Source organism: Artibeus jamaicensis, unplaced genomic scaffold, assembly GCF_021234435.1.
Source record: "Artibeus jamaicensis isolate MK-2021 breed Jamaican fruit bat unplaced genomic scaffold, CSHL_Jam_final contig_685, whole genome shotgun sequence".
NCBI classification, from domain to species: domain Eukaryota; kingdom Metazoa; phylum Chordata; class Mammalia; order Chiroptera; family Phyllostomidae; genus Artibeus; species Artibeus jamaicensis.
The window spans coordinates 20,187,905-20,205,241 of NW_026521924.1; the positions used below are offsets into that span (position 1 = coordinate 20,187,905).

At 40.7% G+C, this 17,337-nt stretch overlaps 1 protein-coding gene across 2 annotated transcripts in view; it reads left to right on the forward strand.

The window, feature by feature from the left end:
- Nucleotides 1–17,337, forward strand: part of RPRD1B (regulation of nuclear pre-mRNA domain containing 1B) — a 52,074-nt gene that overhangs the window by 9,613 nt on the left and 25,124 nt on the right. Inside the window, exons 3-5 of one of the 2 annotated variants that reach the window (XM_037164651.2) lie at nt 5,332–5,465; nt 13,965–14,077; nt 15,902–16,028. In XM_037164651.2, the coding sequence (XP_037020546.1) occupies nt 5,332–5,465; nt 13,965–14,077; nt 15,902–16,028 (374 nt within the window). The remainder of the gene's footprint in view (nt 1–5,331; nt 5,466–13,964; nt 14,078–15,901; nt 16,029–17,337) is intronic. The other variant, XM_037164652.2, reaches the window with a different exon arrangement.

Here is a 17,337-nt window from a genome sequence, read left to right on the forward strand (position 1 = left end):
TGGGACTCAGAAGCAGTGAGAAGATAATAGGTTCTGTTTATTGAATGTTTGTTTTGCGGATACATTTGCTCCATCCCCCACCTCCACCCCCCCTCCACCCCCCTCCCCCGCCATGTAAACTGATAGGATTTATGGGGGTTGAGTGGGAGGTGGTAGGGAAAAAGAGAAATCAAAGATTATTTTTAGGTTTTTGACATAAGTGGATGGCCAGTGTTGCTCTTTACTGAGATGAGGTTTGGGGGGAAGGTATGGTAGAGGAAATCAAGACTTTTGCTTTGGCCATATTAAGTTTGTGATGGCTGGTGGATATTCCAAGGGGCAGTGCAGATAGGCACAATATAGTCACGCCCTGTTTATTGTGCTTCGCATTATTGCACTTCACAGATGTTGTGTTTTTTACAAGTTGAAGGCAAGAGCCTTCACCCCCAAAAAGAATACAACTTGCTTTATTGAGATACTTGCCTTACTGTGGTCTGGAACCAAAACCACAGTGTTTCCGAGGTATGCCTGTTGTCTGAGCTCGGTAGGAAATTAATTCCTGAGACAAATTTGGAGTTAGCGCCATATGCTTATTTATCTGCCGTTGTGTCCTAGGTCCCAAAGGCCAACGTTAGGGTGGTGGCTGGCTAGGAGGACTCATAGGGCTCAGCGTAGTTGTGCCCATGGCCGTGAGTCCTTACAGTGAAAGGGCACAGAATAAAGTCGGTCCAGGGAAAGGTGCTGGAGATGAAGTCCAGAGGAGACTGGGTATAAGCTTCCAAGAATCCTTCCGCAGTGGAGCCGCAGTTCTCCACCGGTGTGCTGCAGGGGTGGTTTTTTGTTTTTATCCTCCCTGAAGGACATTTTTTTTCCATTGCTTTTAGAGAGGGAGGGAAACATGGTTGCAAGAGAGAAGCATCGATTTGTTGCCTCCCATACATACCCAGACTGGGGAGGATCTTTTGCACCTGAACTGGGGATCAAACCCACAACCCTTCAGTTATGGGATGACACTCCAACCACCTGAGCCACACCAGCCAGGGCAAGAATTTTTGAAATATGTAATATGTGACTGTTTAGCCAGGGGCACTGGGGTCTTTTCCCTTAGGTTGTCAAATAAAAAATGACAACTGCCAACACAATAGCCGTCCAGTATGAATGAATCAGAAATTATACCTGTTTTTTTGTCAGATCAGCAAAAAATATTTTTGGTGTGTGCCATGGAATTTTAGTAATTAATCTATGTATGCCACAAGTAGAGTCACACAAGATGTACTTAATTCCTCATGCACTGAATAATGACCACACACGTGATATGCGTACCTGGGAAGCTCCTTAAAGACTCAACACCCAGGATTTCTATTGGGGTTGGCCACAGGCATCGTCTGCCAAAATTTCAGAAAGAGAGAGGTGTTTAGCATAAACCAGATTATTTGCACAAACAATTTGGGCTCAGTAAACCACCCTAATTGGTTAGGAAAAGGCAGGAACACTCCTGAAAACGAGGTTCCCAGATGCTCACCAAGGGCTAACCTTGTAAGCGGGCCTTCCTAAGGGTAGTAATGTCAGGTCTGCTATGTTAACTCTCTTCTGCACACTTGCAGAGGGAACATTTCTGCCCCAGCTGTACATGACGTGCTGTTGGAAGCATTAGGGATACTTAGAATTCTTGCCTTTAATAAGCTACCATAGGCCTACTGTGCATGCGATAAGACAGAAACACAGAAATTGCAGTAGTCATATCAAGGAAGTGCCATTAAAACTGCAAAGGAAGAAAAGGCAGCAATCCTATGTGTGTATAACACATACTTTTTACTAACAAGATCAATTTTGCAAAGATTAAATTTATAATTAGAATTAAAGTACAGACTAACTTATGTTTAACGTCAGTTATGCATGTAATTATCACTTTCCAGTTTTTTCACTTATTAGTGGTAACAATTTGGTGTTTTTTCACTTAAAGGTTTTTCAATTTAGAACAGAGTTGATGCAACTTGAAAAGATAACTGTCTGTTATAAAACTACTTTATTGCTTTAGTTATATTTAGTTCTAAGTGCTAAAGGGACATTCAGTTTTTTGTAGTTACTTATGTTAAAACCTCATCAGTAAAAAGATTTTTTGACTTCTGTATCCGTAACTTTGAAACTTATCTGGCAAAACCTTTATTTACTGTAGTGCTCAAAGGATTAGCCTGTCCTGGTTAATTACATCACCAAGTAAACCAGAGCTCCCTTTTGGATTTAGCCTTTAGTGGTGGAAGCCTATATTGAAATGTCTTTAGGTTATAATAACTCGCTTGAGTGTCAGTTTCCACTGTGTAGTAATGTGGCAGAAATTGTGCTTAAATCAGTCTTAAAAGTCTTGAGTCCCAGATACCCCCAGGGATGGTGTGTGCGTATGTGTTGTGCCCCTCCCTCTCCTTTTAACTAAATCCTAGATAAAAATTGGTTGTCTTGATTAAGGTTTCTCTTTCTATTAAGTGAAAGGAGAATTTGCAGAGAACAGATTCTATGTTAAAAGTACCAACCAGCTAATTACTGGTACTTTCCTTTGCCTTCAGGATAAAGGCCCCACGCTTTATACGGCATTTAAGACCCTTGATAATCTAGTTCCACTTTATCCCTCCAGATTCTTCTGCTATTCTACATACCCCCACAGGTACTTAAACCACCTGAATCACGAACTTCTCCCTCTTCACCTTGTTTTACTCCGGGGTTCCAGTCCAAGCAGAGGTGATAACATGAGCGAGAGAGAGCAAGTTCCAAGTAGAAATTACATATGATCCAGTGTTGCTAGAACGTGAAGCCCCAGTAGGGAATGGAAAGGCTATTGGGTCAAATAAACCCTTGGGGTCAGAACGAAGGCCTAAAGTCTGTGGATTTCAAGCACAGTATTTCATAAACTTCATAGAATGAGCAGGTGAGTGCTTAGTTGAAGTCTGACGTGAATGACCTTGATGTAGTAAGATGATTGCTTTAGGTTAACTAATTGTGTGATTTACTAAAAACTTATCTAAAACCTTTTTTAAAAGGTTACAATCAGGTATTTATTGTTCTAGAGTGGATAGCAGTTGGGGGGGGGGGCGCTGAAGACAGATCCCTGCCTTTACATTCAAATGGCAAAGTGTAAGAGCCCTGGGCTGGTTGCTCTGTTGGTTACAGCGTGGTCTGATACAAGGTTGCAGATTCCATTCCTCATCAGAGCACATACAAAAATCAACCAATGAATGCATAAATAAGAGGAACAACAAATCAATGTTTCTCTTACTCCCCCCTTCCTCTTTCTCTAAAAACTCAGTAAATAAAATTAAAACACACACACACAATGGAAAGAGTATAAACAAGTAAACTATATTAGCATATCAGATGTATTGTATGGAGAAGAACTAAGTAGGGGTAGGGAGCGTACTTCGAAATGGGGACATTAGGGAAGGACTCACTGGAACAGTGCTGTGTGAGTAATTACCAGCCTAAAGGGAGAGAGCAGATGAGCCAGGCACCACCTGGGATGCGGGGGATGGTTCCAGGCCAAAGTGAATTGAAGCACAGAGGTCCTGAGGCAGGAGGGTCAGGGTGGCTGTTGTGGGGGACTGGGGAGAAGGTGAAGCCTGAGAAATAATGGGCTTTCTAGGATTTTTAAGGACTTTAACTTTTATTCCAAGGGAGAAAAGAACCATTGGAAGTTTTGAGTAAGAATAACATGATCTGCCTTAACACAGCAGCTAGAATTATATTTTTTAAGCTCAATAATAGCTTGTAGAAGGGCAAGAGTGGAAGCAGAGAGACCAGTAACGAAGCTGTATTGTAGCGATCAGGCAGGAGGCGACAGAGGCTTGGACCAGCTTGACCACAGAGGAACAGGTGAGAAGTGATTTGTTTCTAGATACATTTTGAAGATGGAGAAGTGTTTTGTCACAGACATCAAATATTTAGTTCATACCTTTTAAATTTTATAAACTATTTATGGAATTTTTCTCCTTTCTCCTTACCTCTGACTAAAAGAAAAAAGTTTAACAACAATTACTAATTTGTATGTACCCTGATTTACTACTTTAACCCCAAGTTGGTGAAATTTGCCACCAACAATTCATAAGTAATATGGCCTGACCAGATTAGGCTGAAAGCTTACGTCACCCTGAGTGTTAAAATAAGTTTGAGGAAAAGGTGCTGTCAAGGCTGAGGGTGAATGAAATTGACATTTCAGTTGATTTGGGATGATTCCTTATGAAGTTCCCATTAAAGATACTGACTTAGATACAAAGACATCAGGATATCCTCCTTGTTTGAGTTATTCAATGCAAGATCATTGACATCCAGACAGGTCTACAAACCAGAAAAATTTGTAGTAATAAGTGTGTGGTGAGGGAATTTGTTTTCCTCTCAGAAAGTCTTCCCCACTTCTCCACTTTTGTTTTCTGATATTTTAGGTAAGTGTGAGTTACAGTCACCTTACTGAAAAACCGTCTGTTTTAGGAGTGTAGCATGTCAGAATAAAACTGTCTGAATTACTAGGGACTGAATTAATGTTCAGTATGTTCTAAGATTATCTGTTAGACACCTTTGGGTGACATGGACTACAGACCTAGCCCAGAATTAAGATAATTATGAAGTGGTTAATTTAGAGTTGAGATCAGTCTTGGCATATATTTGTATGTGATTGTATTTATAGATGCAGCAGTATTGGTGTGTTTGCATCGATGAGTTGGAGTGAATTTATTCCCCGTTTATTCCCAAACATTTGTGGTTTTTAATCTTTTTTTTTTCTATCCTTAAAAGTTTTGGTCCCCGTTAGTTTTCAGCAGAATGTCTGGCACTAGATTTCAATTGTCATCTTTTTTATTTAAAAATTTTTTAATTAATTTTTTAGTTGGAGGGGAAGGCAGGGAGAAAGAGAGGGAGAGAAACATCCATCAGTCTATTGCACACCTCCAACAGGGGACCTGTCCTGCATCCCAGAATCTCGACCTTCTGTTTTGTGGGAGGATGCCCAGTCCACTGTGCCACACCAGTCAGGGCTTAATTAATGTCACAGTTGATAGTATCAATTTTTGATGATTCTATCTGTAAAAATCCGCCACTGGCTTTTCGCCCTATTTGCCCCGTCTTTCAAAGGGGATGAAAGACACAGATCGCTTTTATCATGTAATCTCTCTCATTCCCCTGCAGGAAGAATGTTGTAGTTTCTGGTCAAGTTTTGGGTATCCCCTTACCACAATTATACCGTACTCTTCCTTATGTTTTTAATTGTGTAAACCATCTAGTCAGTTGTTGATTTTTTTTAAAAGTACATCTGTCCTAATTAAAAACAAGAAATCTTAAGCTTATATATATCTTTTCATCTTTTCTGGGCAGAGAGGCAGATGAAGGCTGTAAAAAACCTTTAGAAAGATTGCTGAACATCTGGCAAGAAAGAAGTGTGTATGGCGGCGAGTTCATACAGCAGCTGAAGCTGTCTATGGAGGACTCCAAGAGCCCTCCCCCCAAAGGTAGAAACATCACCACATGTTTACAGCTCTTGGTCTTTGCCTACTTTCGAATCATATGAAAAGCTGCAGTGGGGGTTGCTGTGAACCACCAACGATTATGTGATTCTTCAGAGAGATGATCATAAATGATGGTGAGAATTTATGTAGTGCTCACAACATGTAAGCCTGGTTCTAGTATTCATGCTATTCATCATCTCACACCCTCACTTTTGCTTTGTTCTCCTTGGCTGTCCTGCCCTTCAGAGACTTTCTGTGCACAAGGGAAAGGCACAACAAAGACTCGCGGGGTGCTAGGAAGGACCCTGGACTAAGATTTTGTCCTAGCTCTGCCATTGATTACTATAGGATTGTGGACAAGTCTCAGCCCTTTTAGAACTTGGTTTCATTACATATTGGTGTGGTTTTGGATCATGCTTTTGATGGTTTTCAGCTTGCTGTCTAAAGTCGATGTTGGTTACTACCGAACTTAGGATATCCCTGGGAAGTGCGTGCTTGTGTGTGTTTTACCAAGCCCTTAAGAGCTTGTTGTCTTTTTCAGGGGGAAGATCAAACATTAATCTGGTTCTTTTGCTTCCAGTTACTTGTGGTTTAATTCTAGTTGGCATGGCATGTTTCTAAGCTACGATCTGCTCTGACTGCACATGTACTCATTTCCTGGAAGATCCAGTCCAAGTACTAAGATTATTTAGGACCTTTTAAAGTCTGAACTAGTTTACTTTTGCAGATTCTTCTGCCATTACCTCGCATATACCATATCCTTCGGGCATACCAAACATTTTCTCCTCGGGATACTCTGTTGGTGCCCCCTCTGCCTGAAATGTCCTCCTGTCCCTTTCACTGTGTGGCGAACTCATTCTTCAAAACTGCTGCTCTCATCCTGACCTCCTCCCTATCTTGTCCGGCACATGTAGCCATTCCCTCCATGTTCCTCTGGTACTTCTGCATGCCTCTGCTGTGGAATGCAGCCGTGATAATAGCTCTCATTCAGCAGCCCTTTATTGTGCACCTTCCATGATCTCTTCCGGCTCTGAGTTTACATACCTTTTAAGGCAGGGTGTTCCTGTGAAACTAGAGGTTAGAGGCTAAGAATGATGCCAATGCTTTCAGACCTTGTTGTTTTACTTGGAGTGGATAAAAACAATTTTGGGGTCGCTCTGCACAGTAGCTTCTGAAAAGCAAGATATTTCCTACTTTGGATTCTGGTGGTGTTTGTATTGTGTCCTTTGGTGGTATTCTACACAGTATTGAGGAATTACTCAGCATTCTTTACTCTGCCTTAGAGTCCATTGGTAAACAGTGCTGATTTTTTAAAAATACCATTGGTCAAGTACGAGAGCTCTGAAATACAATGTTTGAGGCTAAGTGTTGAATTTCAATTCAACAAGCATTTGCCAGACATGTGCTCTGGGTAAACAGCTATGTAATAGGAGAGCGAGAGAGAAGTGAGAAATAGTTCTGCACTTAGGGAGCAGTCAGACAAATTGGGGGATTTGTGGCCATAGTAGGTTTCAGAATAGCTCCATTGGGTTTCTCAGTGTTTTGAGTATCTGGATATTAACAACAAGAGAGGCAGTATTCCTCTGTGTGGAGGGGAGTGCAGCTCTAAGGACGCTTTTTCCTCTGTTCTCTGACGACAGAAACATACACCAGGAGGTTCCAGCGTGTGCATTAGTTACCCACTCTGTCTTCTCTGGACCTGAGTTATCAATATTTTACCACAATCCTTTCAAAATATTGATGGTTTCTCCAGAAGTTTATTTCCAAATTTAAATAGTCCTTTTGTATTTCAGCTTTAATTCATGAGTAGTTCCTTATTTTCAGATAACTTTAAAGTTTATCTTTGAAACAAGAGTCTTCTTGTGGAACTTTGAGTTCTTCTAACATTGGAGAATACTTGAGATTAGGAATTTGGTTTCAGAGCTAGAGATTCCTTGAGTTACATTACCTGTCTCCCCAGGTGCAAGACCTAGGTGTTTTACTGAAGTTGCCTCTCTGTTTTGGGGAATACTCAAGCTTTTGCTTTACTCACTGGAACTATTATTTACCTGAGAAACATGAAAATCGTATAGAATTGTATAGATGTAGAGCAATTTAGAAAGGAAAGACAGATACAGAGGAAATGGCTTTTACTGAGCATGTATTAAGTATCAACCTCTCTGCTGACTGCTCTTCATGTTAACTTATTTTAGATCTTTATAAGTACTCTGTGAATTTGATATTATTTTCATAATTCAGTTGAGGATACTAATACTAAGGTTCACAAGGGTATAGTAATTTAGCCCAAATACATGTAATTTATAATGGAGAATTCGAATCCAGAGCTATATGACTTTAAAGCCTGTGTGTTTTTGTTTTTTAATTTCATTTAATTATTTTTAGAGAGGGGAAGGGAGGGAGAAAGAGAAGGAGAGAAACATCAATGTGTGGTTGCCTCTCATATGCCACCCTCCCCTCTCCACCCCCCACGCCCCAGGGGGACCTTGCCTGCAACCTAGGCATGTGCCCTAGACTGGGCATTGAACTGACACTACCCTTTGGTTCACAGTCCAGCACTCAATCCACTGAGCCACACCAGCCAGGGCTAAAGCCTGTGTTCTGTCCTTTATACCATTCTTTTTTCTGAAGGCATAATAATTTGAATTAGGGTATGAATTCAGGAGCAGGCTGCCCAATTTTCCTGGATCTTACATAGTTAGTGTAGCTATTCAGAGCAGGGATTTGACATCAGACTTCCAGAGTATGAGTCCCAACTTTGTCACTTCTGAGCTGTGTGACGTTGGACCATTGCCCTATCTGGGCCTCAGGTTCATGGCTGTTACTAGTATGTATACCTGGTAGGGTTGTTGTATTACTTGCAATAATGTAGATGTTGTTAATCAAGTGATGACATGACTTTTATTTGTCTCCTCCAGTTCTAATATCTAATATTCTGAGTTTTTAAATATGAACTGTAGCAAAAGTAGTAGGACACTTATTAGTATTTTTAGTTTCTGAGATTTTGTGCAAGACTAGAAAGCTCTTGGCCCAGATTCCCTGGGTTCTTGTCTGGACCTGGCCACTCAGTTCGGTGAGATGATATAGAAAGTGCTTTCATAACTGTGCTTCAAATGCCAGCCCTTGATTTGTTGCAGGTGTTTTACTTCACACGAGTAAAGTTTAATGTGCTTTTTAAATTTGTTTTATTGATTGATTCTAGAGAGAGAGAAACATTGATTTGTTGTTCCACTTATTGATGCGTTCATTGGTTGATTCTTGTATGTGCCCTGACTGAGGATTGAACCCACAACCTTGGCATTATCAGGATGATGCTCTGACTAATTGAATTAATGGGCAGGGCCTTACATTTTTTTCTTAATTTTGCAGGAAGAGAACAAAGAATAAGGAACCTGTTGCAAACGATATTTCTTGATTCTTTTTCATTATAAAATAAATATAAAATCTGTGGGTTTTTTTTCTTTCTTTTTTTTTTTAACCCCAGAAAATTTCAAGTGCATTTTTTAGAAGATCCAGCTTTACAGGCAGATGACTGCATTTTATAATGTGATTTGGGAATCTTCAGGCTAACTTTCTGCCTTAATGTCTGAAATTCTACCAAAATTCAGGTTTCCAGGAGGTATACCATAAACACTTAGGTAACCAGGATTACTTAAAAGTTAGCAAAGTACAAGTTCCCCTGGAGACACAGGGACAAGTTGGGGGATAGAAGAGAAGGTGTGCACTGTGAAGGCAGAAGGATTTCGACTAGCTGTAGAGTTTGCCCTGCCTGTAACAGTGTTTGTGTGAATACAGAGAGGTGAGTAAATCTCAATACTAAGGTCAGAAGCCAAATTGGTAGTTGTAGGGCGCCTTACCTTAATTAGCTGTGGGGAGGGCACTGGTAGATTTCCTAGTTTATTTTAAATGGCTGTCTGACTAGATTGAGACTACTGGACATCATACCTGCTAACTTGGTACAGATGAGTCAGGATGGTTACCAGAGCAGGCTGTGTCTGTGCCCCTGTAAAGGGACACAGTGACAGTCACTTCTGGCACAGCACTAGCACTGTCCAAGCTCTGTGCTTCCTCTGCCTTCAAGAGATTTCAAACTCAGGTCTCTTGGCACTTTCCTAGGTATTATAGGGGCGTAAAGGAATAAGACACTTAGAGGTATGGCGAGTGCCTGCCAGTGGCCACGCCAGTTAGCAGTGGCCACACGCTGTGGGAATTAGAGGGAGAGGATGCCTGTGAGAGAGAGGGCATACTCAAGACGTATCACATTACCATGAGGAGGCTCTGCGCTTGAGTAGCCATTCCAGGTTTTTGAATAGAGGCACGATGGGGCGAGAGCTCAGCTTTAGGAAGGTTAATGTAGTAAGAGTGTAATCTAAGTTGGGAAAGGAGTGGCTTCGAGACACCAGTTGGGACAGCGGTCTGAACGAGGCGTGGTAAGGGTCAGATTGCTGCTGGTAAGAGGTATGGGAAGGAGTAGAAAGAGGAGAGATGCAGGCTATTCCTCAGAGAGGGATGGAATCTGCTAGAAGTTGGGAGTTTGGGAGAGATCCTTGTGGTTCCAAGGTGTTGTACTTAGAAGATGAGGCCAGTGGGAGAGTTTGTGAAAGAAATAGGAGCTCAGGAAACGAGGACCCTAGTGGGGGAAATGATGACTGATTAACAATTCATTTACAGTCGGTCCCACAAGTGGAGATAGGTGACAACGGGAAAAGCAGGATGATAATGGTTGCCTCCTATTATTGCACCCTCTGCCATTAGAATGGCAGAGGACAGAAGTGACCCTAAAATTGTCAGACTGGCCAAAAAGTTGGTTTGGTTTTTTTCCATAAGATGGCTCTAGTAGCCTTGTCTTTAACTTCATTCAAAACGATTTTGTATGATTGTATTGTGACAGCTGTCATATCATTGTGAATCAAAAAATATTGTCAAAATTGGTGAAATTTTGTGTAGCCATTTTAATGTTGAAGATGGAAGAAAATAACATTTTTTTGGCATATTATGCTTTATTATTTTAAGAAATGTAAAAACATAACAAATCAAAAAAAAAGATTTGTGCAGTGTATGGAGAAGGTGCTGTGACTGGTTGAGCACCTGAAGTGACAGAGGTGGTTTGCAAAGTTTCATGCTGGAGATTTCTCGCTCGACAATGCTCCACAGTCAGGTTAAACCAGTTGAAGTTGATAGTGATCAAATTGAGACATTAATTGAGAACAGTTAACATTATACCACATGGGAGATAGCTGACATGCTCAAAATATCCAAATCAATAAAGTTATTGATGAAAATGAAAAATGTGTCTTTTATCTTACATAAAAAAATAAACGGACTTTTTAGTGAACCCACTATTCGCATTAGTTTAATTTCAGCCTTTGTCAGTCTGTGAGTGGGTGCTAAAAGGAACTCCAAACTAGGAGGCAGGTGACTTTGGCTGTAGGACCCAGACTAACCAGCTTTCTGGCTTTGGACAAACCTGGGCCTTGATGTTCACATGAGAAATAAGGTAGAGAAAACAAAGGCCTGGGTTTCTCTAAGGCCTACCAGTGCCCCAGTTCGGTGATTCTGAATGTCCAGAGGGGTTTAGTGATGTGTGGTTTTCATATATAAAATTTTTTCTGTAAGGGTTTTCAAACCCTTATGCAAAAGGATTCAGTTTTATAATTTTTTCTGCATTTTCTAGTATATTTAACAATTATTTATGGAGTACTTTGCTAGGTGTTTGGAAGTGAACAAAATAATAAAGTCTTTTTTTGTTCTTGTGCTTTAAATTTTTTTTAAATATTTATTTATTTATCTTTAGACAGGAAGGGAAGGAGAGAGGGAGAGAAATGTCGATGTGTGGCTGCTTCTTGTATGTCCCCTGCTGGGAACTCGACCCTGCTGGGAACTAGCCTGCAACCCAGACATGTGCCCTGATGGGGAATCGAACAGCGACCTTTTGGTTTGCAGGCCCGTGCTCAATCCACTGAGCTACACCAGCCAGGGCTTGTGCTTTAAATTCTAAATGCAGTAGCTAAATGTCTGTGTGGGTCATACCACACACTACACATTAGTTAGGTAGCTGCTCTGTGCAGATCACTGCTAGATATCTCACGTGCAGGTTTGATCCTAGTAGAGTTTCTGTTTTACAAACACAGTGGTCTTTGCATTGAATGGACTTAGCAGTCCACGACTGTAAAGTGACTGTGTAAGCTGAGACCGTAATCAATAAAGAATTGCTCTGCCACTTTTAAGATTTTTTTTGTTAAAGAATTAAAATTTCACTGTTGATTACAATTATATAGGGAAACCAGAAAGATAGTAAAACTGATATTTAGCATGCTATAACAAAAAAATCAGAAACATTGAGAATTAAAGTGTTTATTTCCTTGTAACAAACTTATTAAGAGTGTTTTGGACAAAACCTGCTTGCTTATATAACTAATGATACAGAGTGAGCATCTTTTCTTAGTGAATCGTCATACTCTTTCCAGGTTTGTATCAGCTTCCAACATTTTATTCTTTGTATTTTCAGTGTTGTGAAAGATACCTGAGAGTTCCTTTAATATGAGGTGGGTTTTTTTTTTTTAAGATTTTATTTATTTTTAGACAGAGGGGAAGGAGAAAAACAGCAGTGTGTGGTTGTGTCTTGCACACCCCTACAACCGAGACATGTGCCCTGATCTGGGAATCAGACCTGTGTCCCTTTGGTTTATAGGTGGCACTCAGTCCCCTGAGCCACACCTGCCAGGGCTAATAGGAGGGTTTTTGTCAGCATCACTTGCCCTGGGACATTGTCATTTTCATCACAACCACTTTCTTCACTTATGTTGATGTTGATAAGTTAGTTGGCCTTTGCTAAAGTTCCTCTGGATTTGAACCTGGAGTGTCTAGGAGCCTGTGGCAGTGCCCGTATTTATCCATAGCAGCTGTTTTCCTACAGCTCTATTGATGGTCCCTTCAAGTTGCACTTCCTTCCTTAGTTTTAGTCTTAGTTTCTTTGCTGCTTTCATCTTTGTCCGTCGATTCCTTGTTTTGATTATGTCATGTGGGTTTTACCACTGGGAGGCAGCACAACTCTGTTCTCTGTGTATGAACTGAGTAACAGATGTGCAGCAACCAGTCACTGGCCTTGAAGGAGGGATATGATCACTGATCATGAAGCACTTCTGTTATTTACATAAAGACTTGTGGACTGAAGTTAGTAGTGAAGCTTGCTCTGTATGCAGTTACTCATAGTTAATATGCCATGGTAACTGAAATGTGAACCATGTTGTTGAGGAACTTGTGCTGTGTACCCAAACCACAGTAACAGATCTGTGCAGAGTGAGGACTGCCTGTAATGCAAATGTTGTTTCTTTTCTTGCTGGTAGAGCAAACAAAAACATTAAGAAAAAATACAATCCATGATATTAACTTGGCTTTCATATCAAACATAGCTTGACCAGTTAATATGTAAGGTAGAAAACAGGAACTACATACATCCTTGGTTCTAGAAGAAAATGTTCAGTTAAGAAGAGTGCGTTCCGTTTATAACTCAGTTCTGAGGCAGATGCGTAGTGGCTCCTCATCTGACAGACTAGAGGGGTGATTGCGTGGCGCTGAGTAATTTGTCTGGAGTGGAGTGGAAAGAGCACGGATTTTGTAGGCACACCTTTAGATGAGTTATTTAATCTGAGTCCTCCTCATTTTCTCACCTGTGAAATGGAAATATGACGTCTTAGAATTGTTGGAAAGGTGAAATGTAAAGAAACTATTGCCATGCCTGACACATGCTGGTTGTCTGATAGTTTTTTACTTTGCAAACCTAATTTATCATTGAGATTTATGTCCTACGATTGTTTGGCATTTATTTTGTATTATTCAGTTTGATGCAAAATAAGTGATTTTAGAATTAACACATTTATCATAATTTAAAAGCATATAATACAAATAATTAAAAATGTAATCTGTTAGCCTCAAAAGTGGTTAATTTTAAAATGGAAACTTAATTACTCCCAGTGTTATCAATCATATTTCTCATTAATGATTATTTTTAATTTTAAGGTAAAATTGTTTTTAGAAAGGATATTTGTGTTTTGAGTTTTTGACACAGTTTTATTGATAGGTTTCACTCTACTATTTATTTTCTGAACTAATCCTAGAAAGCATAAAGAATTTTATTTTATATGCGACATATTCCCTAAAAACCCTTGCACACGTCGGCTTCCTTCACTCTGTTGTCTGATGGGTTTCTTACCATTTTACTTTTCCTGTGAACCTTTTTTTTTTTTTTTAAGATAATGAAGTATTTTATGAAATGTATTAGTTTGGTAAGTTTCACGTGATTTTAGATACTTGTTTTCTGTAGTTTTTTTCCAGTAATGTACCACCTATTTAAAGTAACTGGCATAGAGGTTAATGTTAAGCTATCTCTGGAAAGGACCCCTCCTGCCTTTTTTTTTTTACATGTGACCCATTGTGCGTAACATTTGACTCTTAACCCGTGCAGGCTTTAGTGAATCAAACTTGTCACTTTCTTCTTTTCTGTAGCCACAGAGGAGAAGAAGTCTCTGAAGAGAACTTTTCAGCAGATACAAGAGGAGGAGGATGACGACTACCCTGGAAGCTACTCTCCCCAAGACCCTTCTGCAGGACCCCTCTTGGTAAGTCTTGACCCCCAGAGGCCAGGGCGGAATGGTTTGGTGAAGCGACTGCTAGTTGGAGTTTATGACCACAAGGTGGTGCCAGTGACCAATAGTGTGTTCATCTCTCTGGGCTCTGGGTGAAGACCCACCAGGTGAGGCTTGCCAAGCAGTGGGCTTGACTTTGTCATTGCATGCCAGGACTTTGGCATGGATTTATGTTTATACTGCACTTGGACTTGGAATTTTTTCAATCCTGTAAATTGAAAATGTTCTTTATAAAAATAGATTTTTGTGAAAGGATGTAGAATTTTATTCATGTTCTGCCATGGGCTTTTGAACTGAACCAGTGCTTTATTGCAACCACAAAACACAAATCCAACAAGGGCTGTCACACAGAGATTGAACAACTGTTTCTTTTAACATAGATGTAGCAAGCCCACTGCTTCAAGGTCTTAAAAACAAGTACTCAAACCAGGAATGAAACAAAGCATCAGAGCAATTAAAACTGTTGTACCATAGTGAAGGAATATATATAAAAATATTCCATACTAGTAACAAGGCTTTTTGATCTGTAACTCTTGGCAAATTTCTTCAGAAACAACTTATTATGAGTACAGTCATAAAGTGAAAAAATGCTTTCTTTGGAAACAAAGAACCAATTTAAAAGCAGTTCTATGCAGAACATACCATTAGCCCCCTGTGAAAGCTAGCTGATTGTGGATGGATATGCCCAACACACAACAGCTTTTCTTTCCAGAGCCACAGTTCTGCTTCCGGAGGGGCCAAGATATGCTTTATTTCAAGCATCACAGCATATTCCAGTGGAACCTTAATAAGGTCATGTGGAGGGCCCTCCATAAAAGGGGGTGTCAGCAATTCCATCCCCATAACACAAGCTCTGAGGAGCAGAAGAATTCAAGGGAGACAGCAATCCCTTTCTCCTTTCACTTTCACCCCAAGTCTGTAAACAAAATATGCGCATTCCATGAGTTTCAAGACAGCTGTCTGAAGAAATGAAGAAAATCCTCATGGTTTCAAAGCTTTTCTGGGGAAGAGTATCTAACTGTGTTGAAGACTGATTTCCCTTCGTTCTCTTTGACAAACTCCACAGGGAAGACCATCCTGTCTGCATGCCCTCTTTGCTGCTCCAGCTGAATTCAGGTCACCTGATGGATTGAGTCTACCCAGTAGGATAATGTTTCATTTGGTCGATATTCTTTACATATTCACACATATGTATTCTGTTTACAGAGTTTCATAACATGAAACTAAGTTATTTCATTTATGCATTTTTTGAGATCTGAGGCCCCAATTTTACTGTACTGTGAGTTGTTTTTTAAATGCTTTGACTACAGAAGTTTTACGTAATAACTCATAGATTTTCAAAGCACATCCCAATTTTAACTGAAGTCCTGTCAACACATCATTTCTTGTCATCAGTAGTATGGATTTCCCACCAGTTTCCTATTCCTGAAAAGCACTAGCTTGCTACTCAAATCCCGCTGTTCAGAAATAATGGATGGTGTTCATTAAGGCCCAGTCTGCAGGATCTGTTGGCCTCCCATTCTCCACCAAATCTGGGCTCTGGCAGAGAAAGGACAGCAGACTAGAGCCGCATTCGGGGAGTCTGGGGTCCTTGGCTCTGAAGAGAGAGCTGAGGGGTGACCACCAGGATCCCTGTGCTGAGTTGTTCCCTCCATACTGCAGAAGCCCTGCCACGTCGGTTTGAATGTCAGGAATGGTCATTCTTACAATACCATTTGCCTCCACCTCATTAATTTCAGCTAATTTTTTTAAAGCCCCATATGTGTTAACGGATAGTGTTTGCGTTTTATTACATAGACTGAGGAACTAATCAAAGCTTTGCAAGACCTGGAAAATGCCGCATCAGGGGATGCTACTGTCCGCCAGAAAATTGCTTCTTTGCCCCAGGAAGTACAAGATGTTTCTCTACTGGAAAAAATAACAGGTAAGAAGGTAGAGTTTGGGTGAAAGATAGCTCCAGTTCGTCAAACCTTAGGGCATATCGAAGTGTGCAGGTGTAGCCTCTCCATCTGGTGTTGGGCACCCTGTCATCGTGGGCTTTGGAAGCAGCTCACACGCTAAGCAGTGAAGCTGCTGGAATAATCCGAGCTTGAGATTCTAGGAGTTGTCACAGAAATGCAGTGTGTTGCAGCTTGTGGCACTCTTAAATAAGGTCTGCTGAAAACAAATTGTGCAAATTGTGTGGGTCAGGGTTGGGGGGGTGGGCATTAAACTCATGACCCTCTTACTAAAAAAATAAAGAGTTATAATTCAGTACTGTGTGATTTTTGTGCTGCACACTAACACACCCATGGATGATACTGTCTGCAGTGCCAAGAACTCTAGGTGTGCATTGTTAGTTGTCGGTTTGCCCTGTTGGTGATCACCCCCAGTGAAACAGGGAGGGACAGTTGTCATTACTCTCGCTTTGTGCGTGAGAAATTGAAAGGAAGGAATGAAGCATGAACTAATATTAATAGAGTGTGCTCTGTGCCAGATTCTCCTTCTCTTTGTGGTAGTTAATCTTTTGAGATCACTGAATGCTAATCCCCACGTACATAGGAGGAAATTGGGGCTTTGAGATGTTAGAGGTCTTACCCAAGGTCCCATGACTAGTGGATCTTGGGGTTTTAACCTACCCTGCGAAGTCTATATTCTTTCTATTACAGAAGCTCAGGCCTTTCATTCCATTCTTCTTGGAGCCACCGGTTTGTCCCTTCCATTCCCTTGCCTTGACTGCTTCACCAACTTTCTCTGTATCCATTTGAAGGAAACCAAAGTTGGTCGGGAAATACTTCCTTCATTCAGATATTTGAGGCGCGCTGTGCATCAGGTGTTCTTGGTGTCCCACCCTCATTTCTTCGTGGCATAAGTGCCAAAAAGAAAAACAAGGCAGGGGTATGATGGTGGGGATAATTGAAGGAAGGACTGTTATACATGGAAGGACCTTCGGGCAGGAGCAAACTAGCTGGGGAACACAACATAGAGGCCTTCTAAACCACACAGGAAGCATTTGGTCTCGCTTGCTTCCCCGCCTGACAGTGAAACCCTGTTGGCTTTCACAGTCAGTCTACTGATCTGTCCTCTTCCCAGCCTTCACTTCTCTTGAGTCCTCATTTTCTTTGCTTTGCTTAGGTTTTTGTAATCTTTAGTGTAACAGTTCAGAAGTATTAAGTGCATTTACATTGTTGTGCAACCAATTACCAGAACGCTTTTTATCTTGCGAAACTGAAACTCTTTGCCCCTTAAATAAC